At 26.7% G+C, this 22,210-nt stretch overlaps 1 protein-coding gene across 1 annotated transcript in view; it reads left to right on the top strand.

Annotated features, from left to right (window-relative positions):
- The window catches only part of LOC100210284 (neurobeachin), a 104,288-nt gene that overhangs the window by 54,694 nt on the left and 27,384 nt on the right, over window positions 1–22,210 (top strand). Inside the window, exons 20-30 of the mRNA XM_065812996.1 lie at window positions 2,460–2,541; window positions 3,153–3,306; window positions 3,552–3,622; window positions 3,800–3,921; window positions 7,851–8,524; window positions 15,004–15,338; window positions 15,507–15,655; window positions 15,740–15,965; window positions 16,049–16,605; window positions 16,968–17,142; window positions 17,905–18,185. Of these exons, the coding sequence (XP_065669068.1) occupies window positions 2,460–2,541; window positions 3,153–3,306; window positions 3,552–3,622; window positions 3,800–3,921; window positions 7,851–8,524; window positions 15,004–15,338; window positions 15,507–15,655; window positions 15,740–15,965; window positions 16,049–16,605; window positions 16,968–17,142; window positions 17,905–18,185 (2,826 nt within the window). The remainder of the gene's footprint in view (window positions 1–2,459; window positions 2,542–3,152; window positions 3,307–3,551; window positions 3,623–3,799; window positions 3,922–7,850; window positions 8,525–15,003; window positions 15,339–15,506; window positions 15,656–15,739; window positions 15,966–16,048; window positions 16,606–16,967; window positions 17,143–17,904; window positions 18,186–22,210) is intronic.

Here is a 22,210-nt window from a genome sequence, read left to right as displayed (position 1 = left end):
ATATCGAAGATATACTTTAAGGAGAACTTTAAGTTGATATTATGATAAAAATTTGGCCATGTTAGCAATCATCATAACTTTTTAAACAAAATTATTGGTGTAATCATCCAACAATTTAAAATCAACCATAACAAATTTTGCTATCTCTAAGCTACCTAACTTTATTGTTAAAAAATTATTTTGTCTGGATTACTTAATGCTCCTATATAGAAATTTGTTCCCTTTACAGCTGTTTATTACTATAAAACATTGTTATGTTAAATATAATTAAATTATTTTAGAATGTGGAATGTGTATTTATATCGCTGTATTTAATTTTTTTTCCCCTTATTTATATTATATGTAGTTATTTCATTGTCATAAATTGGTAGTTATTGCTATGTATTGTGGCCCATCGTTGCCATAAGGAAAAAAAATTTCCAAAAAAATTCTATATGACTTATTGTTTCCATTGCCATATGGCTTTACTTTTTTACAAATGCCGTGAATAATAATAAAAAAAAATAGTGACTAATATACAAAAACAATGTGGAATGTAAAGGTTGGAATGCTACGTAAAACAAAATCTTTCAAGAAAAGAAATTTTAGAGTTTATTAAAGTTAACTTTCCACAATATGCATGGAATAAAAGAACTCTTGGTAGTCATCTTCAACATTTAAAAATATATTCCATTGATAAAAATGCAACTGTTAAAGGTGTTCAAAATGCTGTCAAAATAGAATTACAAGGATCGTAATATGATCCTTCAAATAATCATAAGTATTTTTTTGTTTATTAAAAATTAAATGATTTTTTTTTATTGCAACTAGTGCTTTTTTTAAACACTAAGTCGTTTATGAAACATTATAGTTTCCAATTGAATAGTTGTATATTAAAATGAATAATGTAATTAATTTCATGATTAAAATTTATAACTAGTTCTAAATTATTACTAGTTGTTATTTAAAATAATAAATTAAAAGGCTAGTCCTGTAATTTATTATTTTAAATAACAATAAATAGTAAATTGTATTCAAGAAATAGGCTCAGTATATTTTGAAAATGTTTTTTATAGGTATGCTAGTTTCTGGCAAAAAGTTGAAGAGGCTGCGGAAGCAATTTTAACAAAAGATTTTGGTTATATTTCTTCTGCAATAAAAGAAAAATGTAACACAATCATGGCTCAAATAAAGATTTCAAGTTTTTGAAAGACTTAAAAATGAGTTTATAACTAAAAATGCTATTTTGTTGATTGTTTATGCATTTTTGTTTTTGCTTGTTTTTTGAGGGACTTATTATCTGTATATAAGATACCTTTAATCGAAAGACTTTAATTGACAATAGTGAAGTTATATACTAAATTATATATTGAATGCAATTTCTTGATAAGGTTATTGGTTCGACTCTAAATTACCTAAATAATAAACATTCTTAAAAAACTTATTTCCTTATTATTTGGTTTGTTCCTAAAGTCTCCAAATGTGTTCATTTTATCTTTTTTTTCTTTTTTAAACATGAGAATACTAAAATAGTAGTATTAATAATGCAGTTAATCTTTTATCAAATATACTACCGAAAGATTTTCTGATATATTATCTCTATACATTTGAACTTTTTGATATAAAGTTGTGCTTGACTTGCTTCTTTTTAAAGCAAGGTTTTCTGTTTTCAAGTGCTGCTTGATCTTCTGCAAACATAACTGTATGAACAACAGCCCTTGGTACATGTAAATTGTGAAACTGTCCTAATTTTTTTATGTATAGCATGATATCCAAGCGGTGTACTAATGCTTTGTAGTTCTTTTTGACGGCATTTTGAACATCTCCAACTGTTGCATTTTTATCAATGGAATATATTTTTAAATGTCAAGGATGTTCATCAAGAAATCATTATTTCTTATTTTGGAAAGTTAACTTTCATAAAGTCTAAAATTTCTTGAAAGGTTTTGTTTTATCTAGCATTCTAAGCTTTCCATTACACATATATCTTTTAGCCAAGCGTTGTTTTCAAATATTAGTCACCATTTTTGCAGTAGTGGTGTAGTGGTAAAGCGCTCGCTTCATAAGCGAAAAGTTCCAAGTTCGATCCCCACCAAACTTGTTTCTCCGCGCAGCCGCCTTGTTCGTCAAGGTTCGTGTTTCGGAGTTATAGAGTTGAGAGAGGGTTATAACCACTATTAAGTAGCCTCCTCATCTGTAGTGGTCTTCTCGGCCTTGAAAGGGGTGAATAACAAAAAAAAAAAATTTTCTTCTTTTTTTTCACAACATTTGTAAACAAGTAAAGCCATATGGAAATGGCAACAATGGGCCGTGTAGAATTTTTTAGAAATTTTTTTCTAATGGTAATGATGGGCCATCATAGTTATGTCTAAGTTCTTAAAAAATATTGTACTAGATTTTGTATTGAAGAAGAATTAAATTTTTGAATCTGAACTTTGTTTGTAATTTATTTTATTTTAATAACCTGTTACATACTTTAGTTTTTGATTGCTCAAACAACCAAGATTATTTCAGAAAAAAGACATCCGCTTCCAGATTCTTCTTCTTTGATGTATCATCCTTGTATGTAATTTGCTTTTTAAAATTTTTGTACGCATAAAATTTCAAATTTTTTAAAACTTGATTTTTTATATGGAATTTGATTTTGATTTTTTTTTAAATTTAAAATCAAATATAATATAATGTTGAAAATTGAGTTTGAAAGATAACTTAAAAATGTAAATGCTGCTCTAAATTTTTTTTTGTATTTTTCAAATACCATAACTTTTAGTTATATATTTTATATTTTTATGTAATACATTAAAGTTTTTATTGTTTTAAATGATTTTAAGTTTGAAAATGAATTGATTTAAAAAAAAGAAAAAGAAAATGAAACAATTGGGTTTCTGCCATAATTTCACTTAATTCTCACATAAATTTCACGGGTGAAATGCTGCTAAATAGTTAATTACATAAGTTTGCAAAAATCATAAATTTTTTTATCTTATTATATTATAATTTATTTTTTTATTTTAAAGTTTAATTATCTTGCTAATTTTTAAGAACAAATTTGAATAAATAACTTATAATATAAGAATTTGTATTTTAAAAAATTATTCCTCGGACAGGTTTTTCACATAAAAGCATTTTTTTTCTAATGCATTAATTATTTATTTGCTAAAAATTTTGTTTAGCAATTTTGCCAGTCATTTCACGCTTGCTGTTAAAAGACCGCTTTGAAGCAATAGCTACAGAAAACAAGATTTTGACAAAGAGTACTAATGAAATAACGCTAGTTTTTCTCTCTGATCTTCTCATTCTACTGAATACAAACAATGACAACAAAAGGTTTGTATTAAAAATACTATTTTACGATATTTCTTGATCAGGTTATTCACATAAAAGCATTTTCTAAACTTGAAGTTTGCTTATCATGTATATTTTTTGTTTTATGGATTTATGTTTCAATTTTGGAAAATTAAAGTATTATGCACAGTAGGACTATAATAATAAATAATATTAAAAGTTTGATAAATAGTTGCATACATTAGATAAATAATTGCAGACATTAAATAATAGTTTTTTTTTTACAGACTATTATTGCAATTGATGTGTTGGCAAGAATGGCTTTTCTCGTTGGCCTACTTAAGTCCTAGCAATAAAGGTTTTTAAGTTTTGTTGTCACAAACTTTGGTTTTGTATATCATATATATTTTTATATTTCAGTGTATTCTCAAATAATAAATTAAATTAAAAATGAGTTAAAAAGTAAATTGTTAGTAAAACCTATGATTTTGTTTTTGATTTGAAAATATTATATAAAACATAAATATGGTTTTAGATGAAAGTAAAGTAACAGATAATGTATTTTCTATTATAAAAATGCTATTACATTATGCTATACAAAATGAAAAAGAAGGCTGGAGAGTATGGGTTGACACTCTTTCTATATTGCACAGTAAGGTGAGCTATTTGAAATGAGGTTTTAAATATATATACATACATACACACATGCTTATTGCGTTGCATTACTGGTCCATAGAGTCTTTTTAAACGTAAAAGAATATTTAAAGAAAAATTAAATATTCAAAATAAAACTAGAATTAGTTAAAATAAAATTGTATGTATATATATATATATATATATATATATATATATATATATATATATATATATATATATATATATATAAATTAAAAAAAAACACTTATCTAACTTTTATCTTCTACTTTAAGTTTCACCATTTCTGGATCATCAGGAAGAGTCTTCCTGATGATCCAGCAATGGTGAAACTTAAAGTAGAAGATAAAAGTTAGATAAGTGTTTTTTTTTAATTTATTATTGCTCTGTTCTTTAAGAACATTGAGCACTCTATTTGTAAAATACACTAACATAATTTACATATATATATATATATATATATATATATATATATATATATATATATATATATATATATATATATATATATATATATATATATATATATATATATACATACAATGTATATATATATATGTATATACATATATAAAAATGTGGAATGTGTGTATATTTATATATATATATATTTATATATATATATATATATATATATATATATATATATATATATATATACACATTCCACATTTAAGATAACTTCAAAATTTTCATTTTTGATTCCTTTGAAGATCACAGAGAATAAAGATGGCAATAGTTGTTCAAAAATATATTGGCAAGTATTCAACAATGTTTTTTTTTTTTTTGAAATACTGGTAAATCCATAAAAGTCAGATACCATTAAAAAGCAGTTAGATAAGCTAACTAGACAGACAAAAGTGTACAGATGGTGAAATGAAATATATAAATAAAGTATCCAATAGCAGATTTTATCTCCAAGCAAACCTAAACCACCATGATTAATCTCTCAGACATATTCTCCAAATAGGTCAAAACAAAATTATATATCTTCAACTGAAGGATCTTCTCTACTGACAGCCAGTAGTTTAAACCAAAGACATTTTAATTTTTCAGACAAATTGCTTTTTATAACCAGAAGATTATGAAACACATTGTTCAAAATATTATCTTGCATTACATAATTAAATTTGTCACACAAATGGCTTGATAAAGTTTCTAAATCATTAGCATTGATACAAATATTCAATCAAAGTTTTTTTTTTTAATGTCATTTTTTTGTAATATTTTCTGAACATTTATAAAATAGGTACCACCTGATCCTTATCGAAGTTTTCCAAATGCTTTCTCAATAGGGTTGCTAGTAAAATGCCCAAGGCAAACATATGACTTGTAACTAGTAAATATTTTAGTTGTACCATTTCACAGCACATATAAGAAAAGTAAGAGAAGTATATCTTGTTTTTCAGGTGCCATATTTTTGACCCTATCAGTCAAATTTTAAAGAAAGTTTAATCGTTTACCATAGTTCGATAAATAAACGATTTTTATTTCTAGTCTAAATATCTTCATAAAGTTCTTTAACATAAACAATTTTTAAAAATTTGATAAAAATAGGTTTAAAAAACTGTGGTTTTGTCAACATTTTTTATGGATGAGTTTTTAAAGCAGTCTCATCCCATTGTGACACATTTTGATGTTCAATTGGTTTAAGAAAAATTAAGTTTAGAGAATTTTACAATACCATCTTTTTCAAGTTGAAATTTTTTTTTAAAATCTGATCTTGCAGTTCTTGAAGTACCTTGGCAAGTAAAAACATAGTTCTTGGCATTTTTCTGTGATCCAATTGTTGTGAATAGATTTTATTAAATGAACAAAGTTGTATAGAAGAAAAATGTTATCATTAGTGTACCAAGTATTATAAGATAAAACATTCCAAAAACTTTTTGTTATTGTTGCAAAGAATAGCAACAGAACGTTCATAATTTTTTATTGTTTCGATCGTTTGCAATGTTTGATCGTACTGAAAGTTAGCATCTAAACTCGTTACTACGAAAACTGTTTTCCACTGAACAAAGAACAAATCATTAAACCCAAAACTGCTTTTGCTAATTCATAGGAAATTTACAGACTTACCAAAAATATTACCTTGATAGTTAAACTGTGGTTTAACATAAATTTCATCAATTATTAGAATAACTTTAAGAAGCTTTGAGAACATTTGTCAAAATACAGTGTTTAGTACACTTAACACTGTGGATAAATAATTTTTTATTTTCAAAATAAACTTTGGAACACTCAAGTTGTCCAATATATCAGCAGATTAAAGATGTAAACAGTTTTCATAGATTTTTGATATTATTGAAAAGAAAAAAATATATAGTTTTAGACAATATTTTGCTACACAAATCTTCGAATGATGAAATATTATTCGCTTAGACAAATGCCCCATTTCATCAGGCACAGTACTTCTTAAAGATGGCAATTATTTATTAGTTGGTGTTTGTGGTGTCTATGTAGTCGGAATTCAACTTGAATTAGTCTTTAGGCCAATGATCTTTGTAAATAAAAGTATTTTAGCTTGAAAATTAAGCCATCTGGAAAATTATCTATATTAATATTAAATAAACATATTTAAGTATATATACTTTTATACATATATATATTTTTTTATTTAAAGATGATTTTTTAATAATCTTTTTAACAAAGCTGATAGTGCTTAATAGAGATAAGGTGGTAGTATGTTGCTGGTTAACCACAACATGTTTCCACCTTGAACAGTCATATTTAGCTGTTTTAGTTTACTTAAAAGTAAAAGGCACTAATTAATGTTTAAAATTTTTTTTTTTTTATTGACAGGAATTGTTCTATATAGATTATTTGTATGTGATGCAGAGACAGAAATTGAGTTAATAGAATAAGTTACTTGTTGGAGGATTGGAGTCTAATAGACTAAAAGTGAATTTAAATAAGATTATGCATTGTAAAGGAAAGAGTCAATAGGCTTAAAATGCAAAAATGTGGTTGTGTTGGGTATATTTTAAGGAAGGAATGAAGTTTGACATTTTTAGGAGAAAAAGATATGGGGAAATTAAAGATACTAAAAGTACTTATTAATAAGTGATATTAATAAAGATTTCAACATTAACTAATGTCTAAAAATTGTAAAAAGATCCACTGTCAATTAAAGTTTTTCCTGTTCTATGGAACATAGAAAATTGTGTGAAATAAAAAATGTAAACAAATCATTTTTTTATTTTTAAGAAATTTTATTAAATGAAGTTATGCCTGAACTTAATTTTAATGAGAAATGTGCTAAGCATATAAAACCCATTATGATCCACGATATATAAGCAATTGCATATGTAAAAATTGTATTGTGTATCATATATATTCTTAAACAAAATTAAATCTTATTGTTGTGCAAATTAATGTCCTTTAACTAATTTTATTATAATGCCAACTTAAAAAGAAAAAAAAACTTTCTCCAGACCTCTGAACACACAATAGTTAGAGCTTAAAATAAAACTACTATGCAATAAGTACAAAATCTTAAAAATCCCAAAAAATAATTTTGACTAAAAGAAATATACTGCAAATTATATATATATATATATATATATATATATATATATATATATATATATATATATATATATATATATATATATATATATATATATATATATATACATATATATATATATATATATATATATATATATATATATATATATATATATATATATATATATATATATATGTATGTATGTATGTATATATATATATATGTATGTATATATATGTATGTATATATATATATATATATATATATGTATGTATGTATGTATGTATGTATGTATATAAACTACTTTAATATATATATAATATTATATAAATTAAGTATATAATATTATGTGTTATCTTACTTTTTGACTTAAAATTCAAAGTGTATATTATTTTGTTACTGATGTTTATTATATTTATTTAAGGTTTCAGAAGCTCCAAAAGAAAGCAAAATGTCAGAGCGGTCCTTATCTGCAGTTGATAAAGAAAAAGAGACTTCAGTTGATAATAAGATTGATGAATCTAAGTTTATAGAATCATCCTCAAATCTGGTTGTAACAACTCCTTCAACAGAAGCTAATGCACAACAGATATTTTCTAAAGAACTTTTTAAAGAAAATGATGTTTTAAATAGGTCGTTTGTTATACGTCGAGTTCAAAGTGCTAACAACCTTTTAAAACCTGATTTAATTGAGTGTAGAAAAAATAGGACCAGGTCAATGAGTTTGACAGATATAAGTAGTGTTATAGAGAATACTGACGCAGATGAATTAGTAAAGAAGTCTGTTGACGATACACAGAAATTGGGTGATAAATCAATATCTGTCGTTAATATTTCAATGATGGAAAAATATTATGCAATCAATAGTAAAATTGAAAAGCACAATGATGAAGCTATAGAAATAAATTCAAATTTATCTTCTAGAGAAGAAACTTTGATACCAGAAGCAGACTTAACTGGTGAAGTTCCTACATCACCATCTAAAACAAAATGTCGTCCATTTATAGATATTCCAGAATTTAATTGGTCCCAACCACATCAAAAACTTCTTTCTGAACTTTTATTCTCAATTGAAAAAGATATTCAAGTTTGGAAAACGCAAGTTTTTTGTTATTTATTTTTTTAATAAAATCATATATATATATATATATATATATATATATATATATATATATATATATATATATGTGTATATGTATATGTATATGTATATGTATATGTATATATATATATATATATATATATATATATATATATATATATATATATATATATATATATATATATAGATATACATATATATATACATATATACATATATACATATATATACATATACACATATATACATATATACATATATACATATATATATATATATATATATATATATATATATATATATATATATATATATATATATATATATATATATATACATATATATACATATATACATATATATATATATATATATATATATATATATATATATATATATATATATATATATATATATATATATATATATATATATATATATATATATATACACACAGATATTTTTAAATGCATTCTATAAAAATAAATGTTCTTTAAAGAACACTAAGCAATAATGAGTAAATAAAAAAATCACTTATTTTTTTTCATGTGTGTGTATATAATAGGTACAATTCTAATATTTAGGCATCAACTTTAATTCAGACAGTTTTTTGCTTAATTTTATTTGCCTAATTTACTTTATCCATGAAGTTAGCAGTAATTTTTTCAGTTTTTTTAGATCTTGAAAAAAATATTTACTTTTATATTAGGTTTTACAACTGATATAAACTTACTATATAAATATTGTTAAAGGGCTGATCATATGGAAAACTAATTACTGATTCACAGTAATCTATAAAAAGATATTTGGCTCCAAGATTTAGTGCTGTAAGAAGTTTAAAATGTCTATTGAGTTTATTAGTATTTCTGGATTTGAGCTTTGGCTGCATTTCTAACTTTTATTATTCATAATTGCCAGCAATATGTTCTCAGTTTTTGGAAAATACAAGTTTTGTTTTAAAGCTTGCTCCATCACTTTTATTTTAAATCATTGACTGCATTTCTTATTAATTGAGCCTGATACCATAATTTTTGAGTGCCATCTATTGCTAAATAATGTAATTTAAAATGGAACCATCCTGATGTATAGCATTGAATAATAATTGTAATCAAGTCAACAAGTTCTTTTGTTGTCATTACTGTAGAAATAACCGTAGAACATGGTTTGCTCTTGTGAGCCACTGAGCATAATGAATGTTTCCAGAACTTTAAGATGTTTTATTTGAAACCTCTCTTGATTAATAGATACTTTTAAGAAATTTTTAATTTAAGCTTTATGTACTGAGGATGTTATCAGGAAGTAAATGAAAAGCATCTTTTTTTTTTCAAAAGGAAGTACTGCTAAATTAGTTAAGTCTTCTGTTACTTTTTTACCAATATCTCCTTTAAATGATGCTGGGACAGAAATTTTTCCATCAATCAACTTGAACACATGTTTAAATGGAAGTTCTTTCAAATGGAGTTGATAAATGAGCTACTGGATTAGTCTATCAAGTTCTGTTTCTATTAGTTTTATCACTCTAAACTTACCAGTGTTTACCACAGTTGCATCACATAAGATAGTATTTGAATATTTAAACTTTCAAATATTAAATGAAGAATTTCATCAACAATGCAGCAAGGAGTTTCATTTTCAGGTATTAGATAATCTAAATAGCTGCTTGGTTTTCTAACTATTGTAATATGTTTCTTCTTTAACTGTTCCTGTAGCTGTTATTGTATTGTCTTTTCTTCCATCAAAACCAATACATTGTAATATCAAGTTTTTGTACTTTCTCCCAAAAATCCTCATTCTATTTATAAATATTTTACATAATAGCAATATTTTAAAACACCTCTTTTTGTAGCAATCATTGCTGTTAGAAATTTAGAACCCTGTCCAAATGTTAAGTTGTCAGTATTACTGCGTGTATGAAATGTTTCTTATAAACTTGACTTGATTAATTATTAATATTTTTAATTACTATGAAATACGATATACAGGGTGCGGAAAATGTTCCCATACAAAAATATAAACAGCAAAAACAGGAAAAGTTCCTTTACAAGACAAGAAACAAATTACACTCTAATTTAAAACAAAATAATACTAAAAAAATGCTGAAAGAATACAAAGGAATACAAAAGAATACTAAAAACACACTATATATTGAAAGAAAACACCATCTAGATAATTTTTTTAAATTATACTTTTGTACATGAACTTTTTCTGCACCCTGTATACATTTATATTATAATATATATAATAAGTATAGACACTAAAATGCATTATTAAAATAATATTAAAAATTTACTGCAACTTGTACAAATTTTTCCAATGCTACATAAATTTTATTATAGGGAGGTAATGTTGTTCATATTAATAAAGGATGATATTAAAATTATATACATAAAAATCTATGTAACTAAAAACTTAGAAATTAGTATTACATAAGTTAAATAAAATTGCTAAAAGATTTAAATAAAAAAAATTTAGTAAAGTTTTTATTGCGTTATATACCACAAAAAAAATGTATGATGCATAATTCTCTCTCTCTCTCTCTCTCTCTCTCTCTCTCTCTCTCTCTCTCTCTCTCTCTCTCTCTCTCTCTCTCTCTCTCTCTCTCTATATATATATATATATATATATATATATATATATATATATATATATATATATATATATATATATATATATATATATTCGGTAATGCCAACCTTAAAGTGTTTGCCAACCTCATTTCTATGCTTTATGGTATAATATTTGGACCTTTGTATGAAATTTTTTTAAACTAAAACTCATTAAAACATTATTACCCAGTGTTCTTATTAGTGATTAACAGATTAAAATGTAATATCATCTACAGATTAAAATGTACTATCATCTACAGATTTTTCCTAATTCCGAGGGTTGTATATATGTATGTATATATATATATATATATATATATATATATATATATATATATATATATATATATATATATATATATATATATATATATGTATATTCCTATAGTTTGAAACTAAACTTACCATTTGTGGTAAAAAAACAGCTCTTAATGACTCTTTGTGTTTAAAGAAGACAAAATTAGATTTATGTCAAAACCATTAATTTTAATTGAGGAAAATAATAATAAGTAAATTAATAGTCTGGAATGTTTTAATTTTTTTAATAAAAACATTTGACTGACAAAATAATTAAACAGGCAAAAAGTGCTGCTACATTGACTAACAAATAGGTAGAACATGCGAGGAGTGTTTCTATATAGACTGACAAATAGGTTAAACATGCATGGAATGCTGTTACATCAACTGGCAAATTGGTAAACATCCAAGACGTGCTGCTACATTAACTAACAAAATAGGTAGAACATGCAAGGAGTGTTGCTGCATCGACTTGGGATTTGGGTGGGCAATCTATCAGTTTAAAAAAAAACTTTTTTCAGTCTTCTAAATTAACTATTTAAAAAAACAAAACATAAAGTTTACATTTAATGTTAAAAATTAAAGACCATCAAGCAAGAGTATATATATATATATATATATATAATATATATATATATATATATATATATATATATATATACTCTTGCTTGATGGTCTTTAATTTTTACCATTATATATATGATTTGAGTGTAGACATCGTGTATAAGAGTGTATGTTATATTAATAAGAAAACATCAAACAATACGAGTTCTCTTAATACAAATAATAATCTATTTTAAGAAATTTTCACTGGCTTATGGACACCAGCATCATCAGCTCGTAAAATATTACAAAATTTTTTGAACGTTAAAAAACAGTTTAATAAAAAAAAAATTTAACTGACGTCAGCAGTTGAATGACTTCTTTTTTCGTTACGCAAGAGTATAAAAAATGGAGTCCAAAATTTAGTTTTGACAAATTGCCCATTATCAAGATTTATTCCGCCATTCGATGGGAAACATTGGTGCTTTTGAATTTCGAGTGCTTTTCGTACTTTACGGTCGAATTTTTTTATTTCAACTTTAAGAGTTTTAGTTTTCTCCTAATTTATTTATTTATTTTTCAGAGCAAAACTTGCTGTGTTGCAATTACTGACTGATAATGTTTGCCATCATTTAAACTTTTTTGGTGTTGTTGAATTCTTGTTCTAATTTGTAATTTTGTTTCTCTTACATATTTTTTTGAGCAATTGCATTCAACTAAATATGTACCAGGCTGGCTATTTTGGGGCAATCTAGATTTGTTTTTACATGTTAATATTGTTCTTAAATTAGGATTTGATTTAAAAACTACTCTATAGCTAACTTTTCTAAATATTTTCCTTAACTTTGGTGATAGTGAAGGTATCCACGGTAATGATACTGTTGGGAAAGCATTGTTCTCGGATTGAATTTTATTGTTCTTTACGGACCCTTTTTTCCTAATTTGATTTGCAATACTTTTTAGTTGGCTTTCGGTGTATACATTTTCATTAAAAACTTGAATAAGAAAGTTCATCCAATTTTTTAAATGTGTAACACTGCATATGGAGTATGCCCTGTGAACATAACCTTTGAATATTGCGCATAAAATTTTTGGGTCATGATTCGAGTGCGGTTTTATTTGAATAAAATGGGTTCTTTTCTGTAGACTTTAAACTCATACTTAACTTTGCTGTTATTTATTATTGTTATATCTAGGAATTTCAGAGTTTTGTTATGGTTTGTTATGTCTCAATTGTGTATTGTATTGTTATTTCAACTATCGGCACACCTAATTTTGGAATATCTAACCACTTAGTTAAAGAAATACAACCTATCTTAAATAAAAATAAAACACATTTGAAAAATTCTTTTGATTTTATTAACAAAGCAAACTCATGGAATGTAGACGAAAACGAAGTTCAAGCTTCATTCGATGTAATAAACCTGTATCCAACAATTCCACTTAAAGAAGCTACTTTAATTCTTATAGATCAATTAAATAAAGATGAATCCTACAGATGTTCTACCAAGCTTACTATATCAGAAACAAAAACACTTATAGAGCTTTGTTTACATTGTTGCTATTTTTTGTGGAACAATGAGATCCATGAATTGGAGAATTCCGGTCCAATTGGTCTTTCATTCATGGTTGTATTGGCAGAATCTTTTCTGCAACATCACAAAGAAAATGCCTTTAAAATTGCAAAGACATTGAATCCTCCTCTCGACTTTAAGATACGTCGATGATAGCTATGCTAGATTTTCAAACATCCAAGAAGCAGAGAAATTCAAAATAATCTTAAATAAACAACACCCTGCAATACAATACACAATTGAGACAGAAAACCATAACAAAACTCTGAATTTCCTAGATATAACAATAATAAATAACAGCAAAGTTAAGTATGAGTTTAAAGTCTACAGAAAAGAAGCCATTTTATTCAAATAAAACCGCACTTGAATCATGACCCCAAAATTATATGCGCAATATTCAAAGGTTATGTTCACAGGGCATACTCCAAATGCAGTGTTACACATTTAAAAAATTGGATGAACTTTCTTATTCCAGTTTTTAATGAAAATGGATACACCGAAAGCCAACTAAAAAGTATTGCAAATCAAATTAGGAAAAAAGGGTCCGTAAAGAACAATAAAATTCAATCCGAGAACAATGCTTTCCCAACAGTATCATTACCGTGGATACCTTCACTATCACCAAAGTTAAGGAAAATATTTAGAAAAGTTAGCTATAGAGTAGTTTTTAAATCAAATCCTAATTTAAGAACAATATTAACATGTAAAAACAAATCTAGATTGCCCCAAAATAGCCAGCCTGGTACATATTTAGTTGAATGCAATTGCTCAAAAAAATATGTAAGAGAAACAAAATTACAAATTAGAACAAGAATTCAACAACGCCAAAAAAGTTCAAATGATGGCAAACATTATCAGTCAGTAATTGCAACACAGCAAGTTTTGCTCTGAAAAATAAATAAATAAATTAGGAGAAAACTAAAACTCTTAAAGTTGAAATAAAAAAATTCGACCGTAAAGTACGAAAAGCACTCGAAATTCAAAAGCACCAATGTTTCCCATCGAATGGTGGAATAAATCTTGATAATGGGCAATTTGTCAAAACTAAATTTTGGACTCCATTTTTTATACTCTTGCGTAACGAAAAAAGAAGTCATTCAACTGCTGACGTCAGTTAAATTTTTTTTTTATTAAACTGTTTTTCAACGTTCAAAAAATTTTGTAATATTTTACGAGCTGATGATGCTGGTGTCCCGGTGAAAATTTCTCAAAATAAATTATTATTTGTATTAAGAGATTTCGTATTGTTTGATGTTTTCATATTAATATATATATATATATATATATATATATATATATATATATATATATATATATATATATATATATATATATATATATATATATATATATATATATATATATATATATATATATATATATATTCCATATTTATTATGTAATCAGTTGTAATAGAAAAATAAATTTAGCTTGAATTTATTATGTAATATTTAGGCATACTAGAAAAATAGTATCAGATTTTGTATCATCTCGGGAAAATTCCATTTACATTATGAACTTGTGTCATATGGTTTCAATACTCTCAGACAGTTTAATTTATTGCTGTGGTGGCTTGTTACCTCTTTTATCATCAGCTACATCACCAAACTTTGTAAATGATGTTTTAGAAGCTTGCGGTGGCATGTCGCTTGACACAGGATTTTCATTTCTTAATAGAATTTTAAACATTGTTGATATTGTCATGTTTGCTTCTCCTACTAATTTTGCTTCTGTTGAGACACATCGTAATATAGTTCCTGGTGGTGTTTTACGACAATGTATTCGATTGGGTTAGTTAAAATGACTTTTCACTTGTTTTTTTCAGTTTTTTTAATTTTAGATTTTTAATATATATATAGATATATATATATATATATATATATATATATATATATATATATATATATATATATCTCCTATTTAAATTTAAATGTCAACTGATGTCAATTTATTTTCAGTATTTTGTGGTAGCTCACGTAATCGAGTAGTATGTAGGCAATGTGAGTGTCCTGCTAATGCAAGTATACTTGGTTATCCCAGAACACTTAAAGAAACCGAGGCTGCTATAAAAACATTAATAGCTTCAACCAAGCCTGCAACAGATATGGTAAATAAATGTTTTAAAAAGATTTTTAAAGAAATTTTAATAAGTTTCTTGACTTTTTTGATTTTATTTGTAATTTTATCTTAGGATTTAGTTGAAAATATCCCTGGCCATATGACAACAATTACAAATCCTGAGAAACTTATACAAGATTCTGACATTAACAGGCTGCGAGCTCTTGTATACCGTGAAGCAGAAGATAACAGACAGTCATGCTTTGTTTCACTAGTAGTTATTTACTTTGTTGCTGTTCTTATGGTGACTAGATACAGAGACATTCTGCAGTATGAACATCAAGTTGATGAATCTCCCAGTAATAAAAATAATTTGATATTTAAATTTAATATATGTTATATAATATATTTAATTTTAATGAAAATAATTTTTTTTAATTAGAAACTGATAAAAATCCAAATGAGAAATCTGCTGATCGCAGAGTTTCTGGAGATAGTTCCATTTCATATAGTGCTTTAACATTAGAGGAAAAGATGGAGGCTACTTTTGGTACATCAGCACAGCTGTTGCGAGATATTTTGTTTGATTTTTCTCATTATTTATCTAAAATACTTGTTGGTAGTTATGGTCAGGATTTAATAACAGAAGGATTGGGTTCATTAAAATCTGAAGAAAGTACTGTTGAGTTAGTGATGATGTTGTGTTCACAAGAGTGGCAAAACGCATTGCAGAGACAAGCTGGTCCTGCATTTATTGAACTTGTTGATGAAGGTAGAAAACTTTCACACTCCACACGTGAACGAATTGTTATTACTGGTAGTGAAGCTAGAGACATTTTAAGTGAGCGGGATAGTCTTGAAAATTTGATGCATGCTCAATTTGAAACTCAATGCACAAAGACGATTATTTTGTATATAGAACAATATAGAGCATATGATCTTTTTTATAAAGCCAAAAAAAAACGTAATGCTTCTTCTGCGACTCAGTGTCTTGAAAAGGTAATAAATATTCTCTTTAAAAACCTTAATTTAAGAATAAGTTCAAGACTCAATATTTATAGCTAAAGTATGGCTTTGTTGGCTTTAAAAGTATGGCTTCATTATATATATATATATATATATATATATATATATATATATATATATATATATATATATATATATATATATATATATATATATATATTTGTCTATAGAATATATATAGTATATAATCCTGTAAATATTCTTGTTTGATTCTTAATTAAAGTCGTTTTTACATTTATTTCAAGTTGTTTTCCAATTAGTTTTTGTATCTGTATTTGAGTTTTTGTACCTGTATTTGAATTTGTATGGTTTACAACTGACAATTTTTATTCTAGATTTTTGATGTGCTAACTAGTGAGTATGGTGCATGGCCAATATCCATTGATTCCACTAAACAATATTACAAACTTGATCGTTGGGAAGATTGTCAAAGGAGACGGTTAAGATTAGTAAAAAATCCACTTGGAACTGCACATTCAGAAGCAGTTTTGCGTCCTGGATCTGCTGAAGGTAATTCTTATTATAGTTTTAATTTATTGGCTGTTTAGTAATGATAATAAGGTTGTTATTATTATTAAATTATTCTACAGAAATTTGAGAAACTGTAAAGTTTTTTTACTTAATCACTACACTAATTATGTTTACACATTGGCGTTAATGTTTTTCTTTTATTCTGAAGCCTTTCATTGTTATATGCATACTTTCTATTTTTGTAATCAATTATTTGTTTTAATTTTTTGTTTCGTGACGTAATTTTTGTATATCTTTGTTAATATTAGTGTTTATAAAACAGTTTATTTTTTATTATTATTGTTAGTACTGTTTAGGTGCATTGTCTGTCCTATTTATATTTTAAATATTCCTCTATTAATCTTTATTTTTTGTCTTAACAACTGTCAAAATATGCTTTGTTTGAAAAATAATTCTCCTTTATTCTAATGTATTTCATTTCTTCCCTCAGGCGTTCACTGCTCGTGTGTGACCATTCGGCGAATTTTATATATGACAGGATTATATATATGCCAAAGTTTTTAATTAAGACTGAATGACATGATATAGATATAAAGGTGCTATATTCTGGTGCTATATATGCAATAAAACAATAGTTATAATTTATCTTGTAGTTGCTTAGGATAAATAATTTGTTCCTAATTTTATATTTATAAAATGTTAAAATTTATTTAATTCCTGCTAAAGTTTAACCCAAAAAATTAAAAAGTTTGTTTAAAAGGATTTTATGTATATTGAAAATTTTTAAATTTTATTTTAAAGAAACTCCATTAGAAAAACCGCTAGCATTAAAATACCACTTATTTACAAAACAATCGCCTGATGGAAAAGTTGTTGAAGATAATGAAGATGATGACATTGATCTTGAATCTGCTTCAGAAGAAAAACAAGCATATCATCAACATGGAAGTATAATGTACAGTGTCGCATGTAGAATCATATCTCCTGGTGTAACTTTGCCAGGTATTCTCACAATAACAACTGACTCTCTTTACTTCACAGCAGATGAAGAGTGTGTTGAATTAAAGAATATAGATCCCAAGGTATTTTTTATTATAAATTTTTTGAAAAGCAAAATCTTTAGTTTTGTGTATTGATAAATGTCTGGTAAATGATGAAATTTACAACATTTTTGGAAATTTTTTATTCCCCCTCTTTCGAAATACTGTTTTTGAAACACTGCGTTCAGCATAAACAATTATTGAAAATAAATTATGTTGTTAATTTTTATTTTAATAAAATATATTTTATATATATTTTATAATGTATTTTATAATATATTTTATAATATATTTTATTACATAAAAAGTACAAAAACAACAGTTTATTTTCGATAATTCTTTACTTTGAATGCAAATCAGAACAGTATTTCCGAACAGAAGAAGTACTAAAAAAGTAGCTTTTGTGTTTTACTTTAAGGTAAACTCATTTATTGCATAAAATTTTTTTATACTACTAGTTGTAATGCAAGTTAAAAAAATTTGATCCTTGAACAAGATTGTTTGAAGAGTTTTTTTATTTGGCTGATAGAAAAAACTTATTATTTTAATGGACAATATTGGATAGGTATATGTATCACTATGCATTATCTGACTTTTGATGAAAGGCAGAAATGTGAATTATTTTATTTAATACTCCTAACATAACAAGCATTTTATTTACATGAGCTGATATTATGTGTGTATGTATTTATATGAAGTCTTCATAAGATTCTGAGCTAGATTTTAAAACTGATATACAACATACAACTTATTATGCTTTTAACTTGAAAACAAATTAAATAAAGCTCATAAAATTAAATTTTCTTTAAAGTAGCAATAATACATAATGTAATTGTACAGTCGATGCTTGCATGAGTTAATAAAATGAATCGATGTCATGCATGTAAAATGTAGATTATAATATTATATATAAGATTAAAATGTATATTATAATATTATATAATATGTATATTATATTATTATATAACTGTAATTGTTATTAGGATATTATGTTAATAAACTACTTATTTTTTTAATAAGATAAAACGTTTCTACATATACTACATGCTGTCCAGATAGAAACTATTGAAATAATATGAACTAATGGGTCATTCCATATAAGATTGCCATAATTCAAAAATATATATTAACTGAATATTAGAAATAGATTTTTTAAATTAAATTAACAGACACATTAGTGCATCTAATAAATATATCTTTACTTTGTCATTTATTTTTATGTATGTGTAGGAGATGTTTAAAATTTGATAGCCATTTTTAATATTTTATGATATAAAAACATGGATTTTTTAACATGGAGTTGTGTTAAATGTTTTTTTTTTTAGTTTTTAATTCTCAGAATAAACATTAGTGATTAAATAAGTTTGTTAATAAGTGATATTATTATCTCAATTATTAGTTGGTTATTAAAAAGAAAAAAGGCGTTTTTCATCGTCACGACCGCAACAATGAAAAACGTCATTAAATCACAGAAATCAAGCCAAAGAAAAGCAGCTTGCATAATATATGTTAAATTATCCAGTTTAACCAAGCTAGTTCTGCATTTTTGGTTAACAGTTATAGTCAAAGTGTCAGAGGGGAACCCCAAAACTAAAATTAAGACTGTCTTTCTGAATGTTATTAATGTTGTTTCATTGTCCAAGAGTTTTTTTGCCAAAATCAGGATATTGCTGCCTGTGATTTTCAACGCCCTGCAGCAACCATTCTTTTTGTTCTGGATCACTGGTTATGATGGTGGAAAATTCTGAAATCAGTTTAATTCCTCTTTCTGCGTTATCATTTACAACTTTTACCGTAGAAACAAATTTTTCAGCTTCTTTGTATCCTGGTTGCTCTGTCCACTGTTCAATTGATGTAGCAAGCCAATCTGTATTGATGCCAAGAATGCTGAACAATGAGTGAGATTCAGGTCCCAGAAGATTTGACAAACCTGTTTGAGGAGTGATTTGACAAAAAACTGGCTTACCACAACGAAAATTTTTGGGTACTGGAATTTCCAAGAGTTTGGCTGCCATATCTTTTTTCACAGTAGAACTAACATGTTTGCTGAAGAAAGCAAATGGAACTACCTCTTCTGTCAAATACCATCGGTGATTGGTTATTTTAGAAAGAATGACATCAGCAACTTCCTTGTCTATTTCTTTGTAGTCCATCATGTCGTGGATGAATTGCAGGTCATTCATAGGTGCATCAGCACCAATGCTAGCTTTTGTCCAAGCTGGTGTGTGGAAAAGAGAAAGATATCTGTTCATTCTGAAAAGTTTGGTCGCCATCCTCTGATCATAAGGCAATTGTTTAGAAAACATGAACATTTTGTTCGCATAAATGTTACATGCCATCCACCGAGCTTTGTGGATAGCTCCTGGTTTAAGAAAGTGTACACCCCGTGGTATAGTTTGCCCAAAGATGATCAGTGTGTTCTCAGCACATTCACGATAGTCATCTCTTGGAAATGTTGTTGCATCTTCCTTAGCAAGTAGATGTGTCAAATGCTGTATGATCTGTTCTTTGAGGTTTTGCAACCAGGTGCCTTCAACAGCGAAAGGTTCGATTGGCAACTGTTTATCCAATGCTGGCCAAGCAGTTTTAAATTCAGCAAAGAATTTATTCTCTGGACCGAAAATGTTTCCAAATAATTTCTTCCAAACTGCTCCGACAAAGATTTCAAAAATGTGATGTCAACAGGCAAGATAGAGAAGTTTTCAACCTAAGTTTTCTTCAATCAATTTTGCAGCACCATTGTGGATGCCACTATTACTGGCAGTGGTATCAAATACCAATGCCACAACATTGTTGCTTAGATTCCAAGCTTCTAGGAGATCCAATGTTGCATTTGCTTGAGTCTCTCCTTTTGAATCAACGAGAACGGGAACACCAAGCAATTTTCCCTCACTGTATTCTGGAGCACCCGACACAAGCACAGCTAACTGTTCATGTTGCACAACTAGTATGTCTTTTAGCAATTTTCCGTCCCAGTGAAGGGCACCAAACTGAAGTGGGTTAAGCCTCACATTATCTATAACACTCTCAGCAATCCTCTGTCGATTTAACATTCTACTTCGACGAGATGTCGATCTGGAGATATCAAAATTGTCCAAGTTTCCACCAGCAGCTTTAATTACAGCAGACACAATCATAGTTGTTTTATTATCAGACAATTTCAGTCTGTCTGCTGCAGAAGTGATTTCCTCACATTGCATAATTCTTTTGGGGAGGTGAAAAGTAACAAATTCTGATCGTCTATTTATTGGAGGTTCATAATTCAAGTCACACCCTAAACCGATATCTACTTCAGCAACAGCAATATTTTCATTAATATTCTGTTCTTCGTCATTAACTTCCATGTCCTCATCATCCTGATCATCCTGTCTACCTTCTTTTTCTACTCTTTCCTTTTTCTTCATCTCTAAGTATGATTTTCCGATTATATCTGACTTCTTTCATTTTTGCTTTAATCTCAAAGATACTTTCTTTTTCTACTCTTTTCTTTTTCTTCATCTCTAAGTATGATTTTCCGATTATATCTGACTTCTTTCATTTTTGCTTTAATCTCAAAGATTTTGTCATGCCCGTCCATGGTCACCTTTCTGTCTTTTTTTTGATCTAAATAGAATGCAACATCATCATTTTTCTTTTGGGCAGTCAGTAGCCTAGATTTCATGATTTCCTGTATGGCATCAGGTGATCCAATATCAAAAAGACTATCCAACTTGGCCAAGAACACGTTAACACGTTTTCCGCCAGCATCACTTTCGCGATTCTTGTTCTTCAACAAGCGGTTCCACTCATTCCAGAGACACATAAGATCTAACACCGAATTTTGTCTTTGCTTTGTCTTGATGTGTGTCGTGTTCCAGAAAGTTACAACAGTGTCAATTACTATATAGCCAATTTCTTGATTTGTTACATGATTTCAGACATTTTCTTCATCGCGTCGTAAAAAAAGAAAAAATTTCAAAACCTGTCTGCAATTGGGTAGTTTGGAACCAGTTATTGATGGTGATGGGTGTCCGATTAACCAAAACTTAGTAGAGGCACGAGTAACAGGCCTTGTTGTTGATGATGAT

Source organism: Hydra vulgaris, chromosome 12 (genome assembly GCF_038396675.1).
Source record: "Hydra vulgaris chromosome 12, alternate assembly HydraT2T_AEP".
NCBI lineage: Eukaryota > Metazoa > Cnidaria > Hydrozoa > Anthoathecata > Hydridae > Hydra > Hydra vulgaris.
Note: the sequence above shows the minus strand (reverse complement) of the source record. Positions and strands in the feature narration are given on the sequence as shown.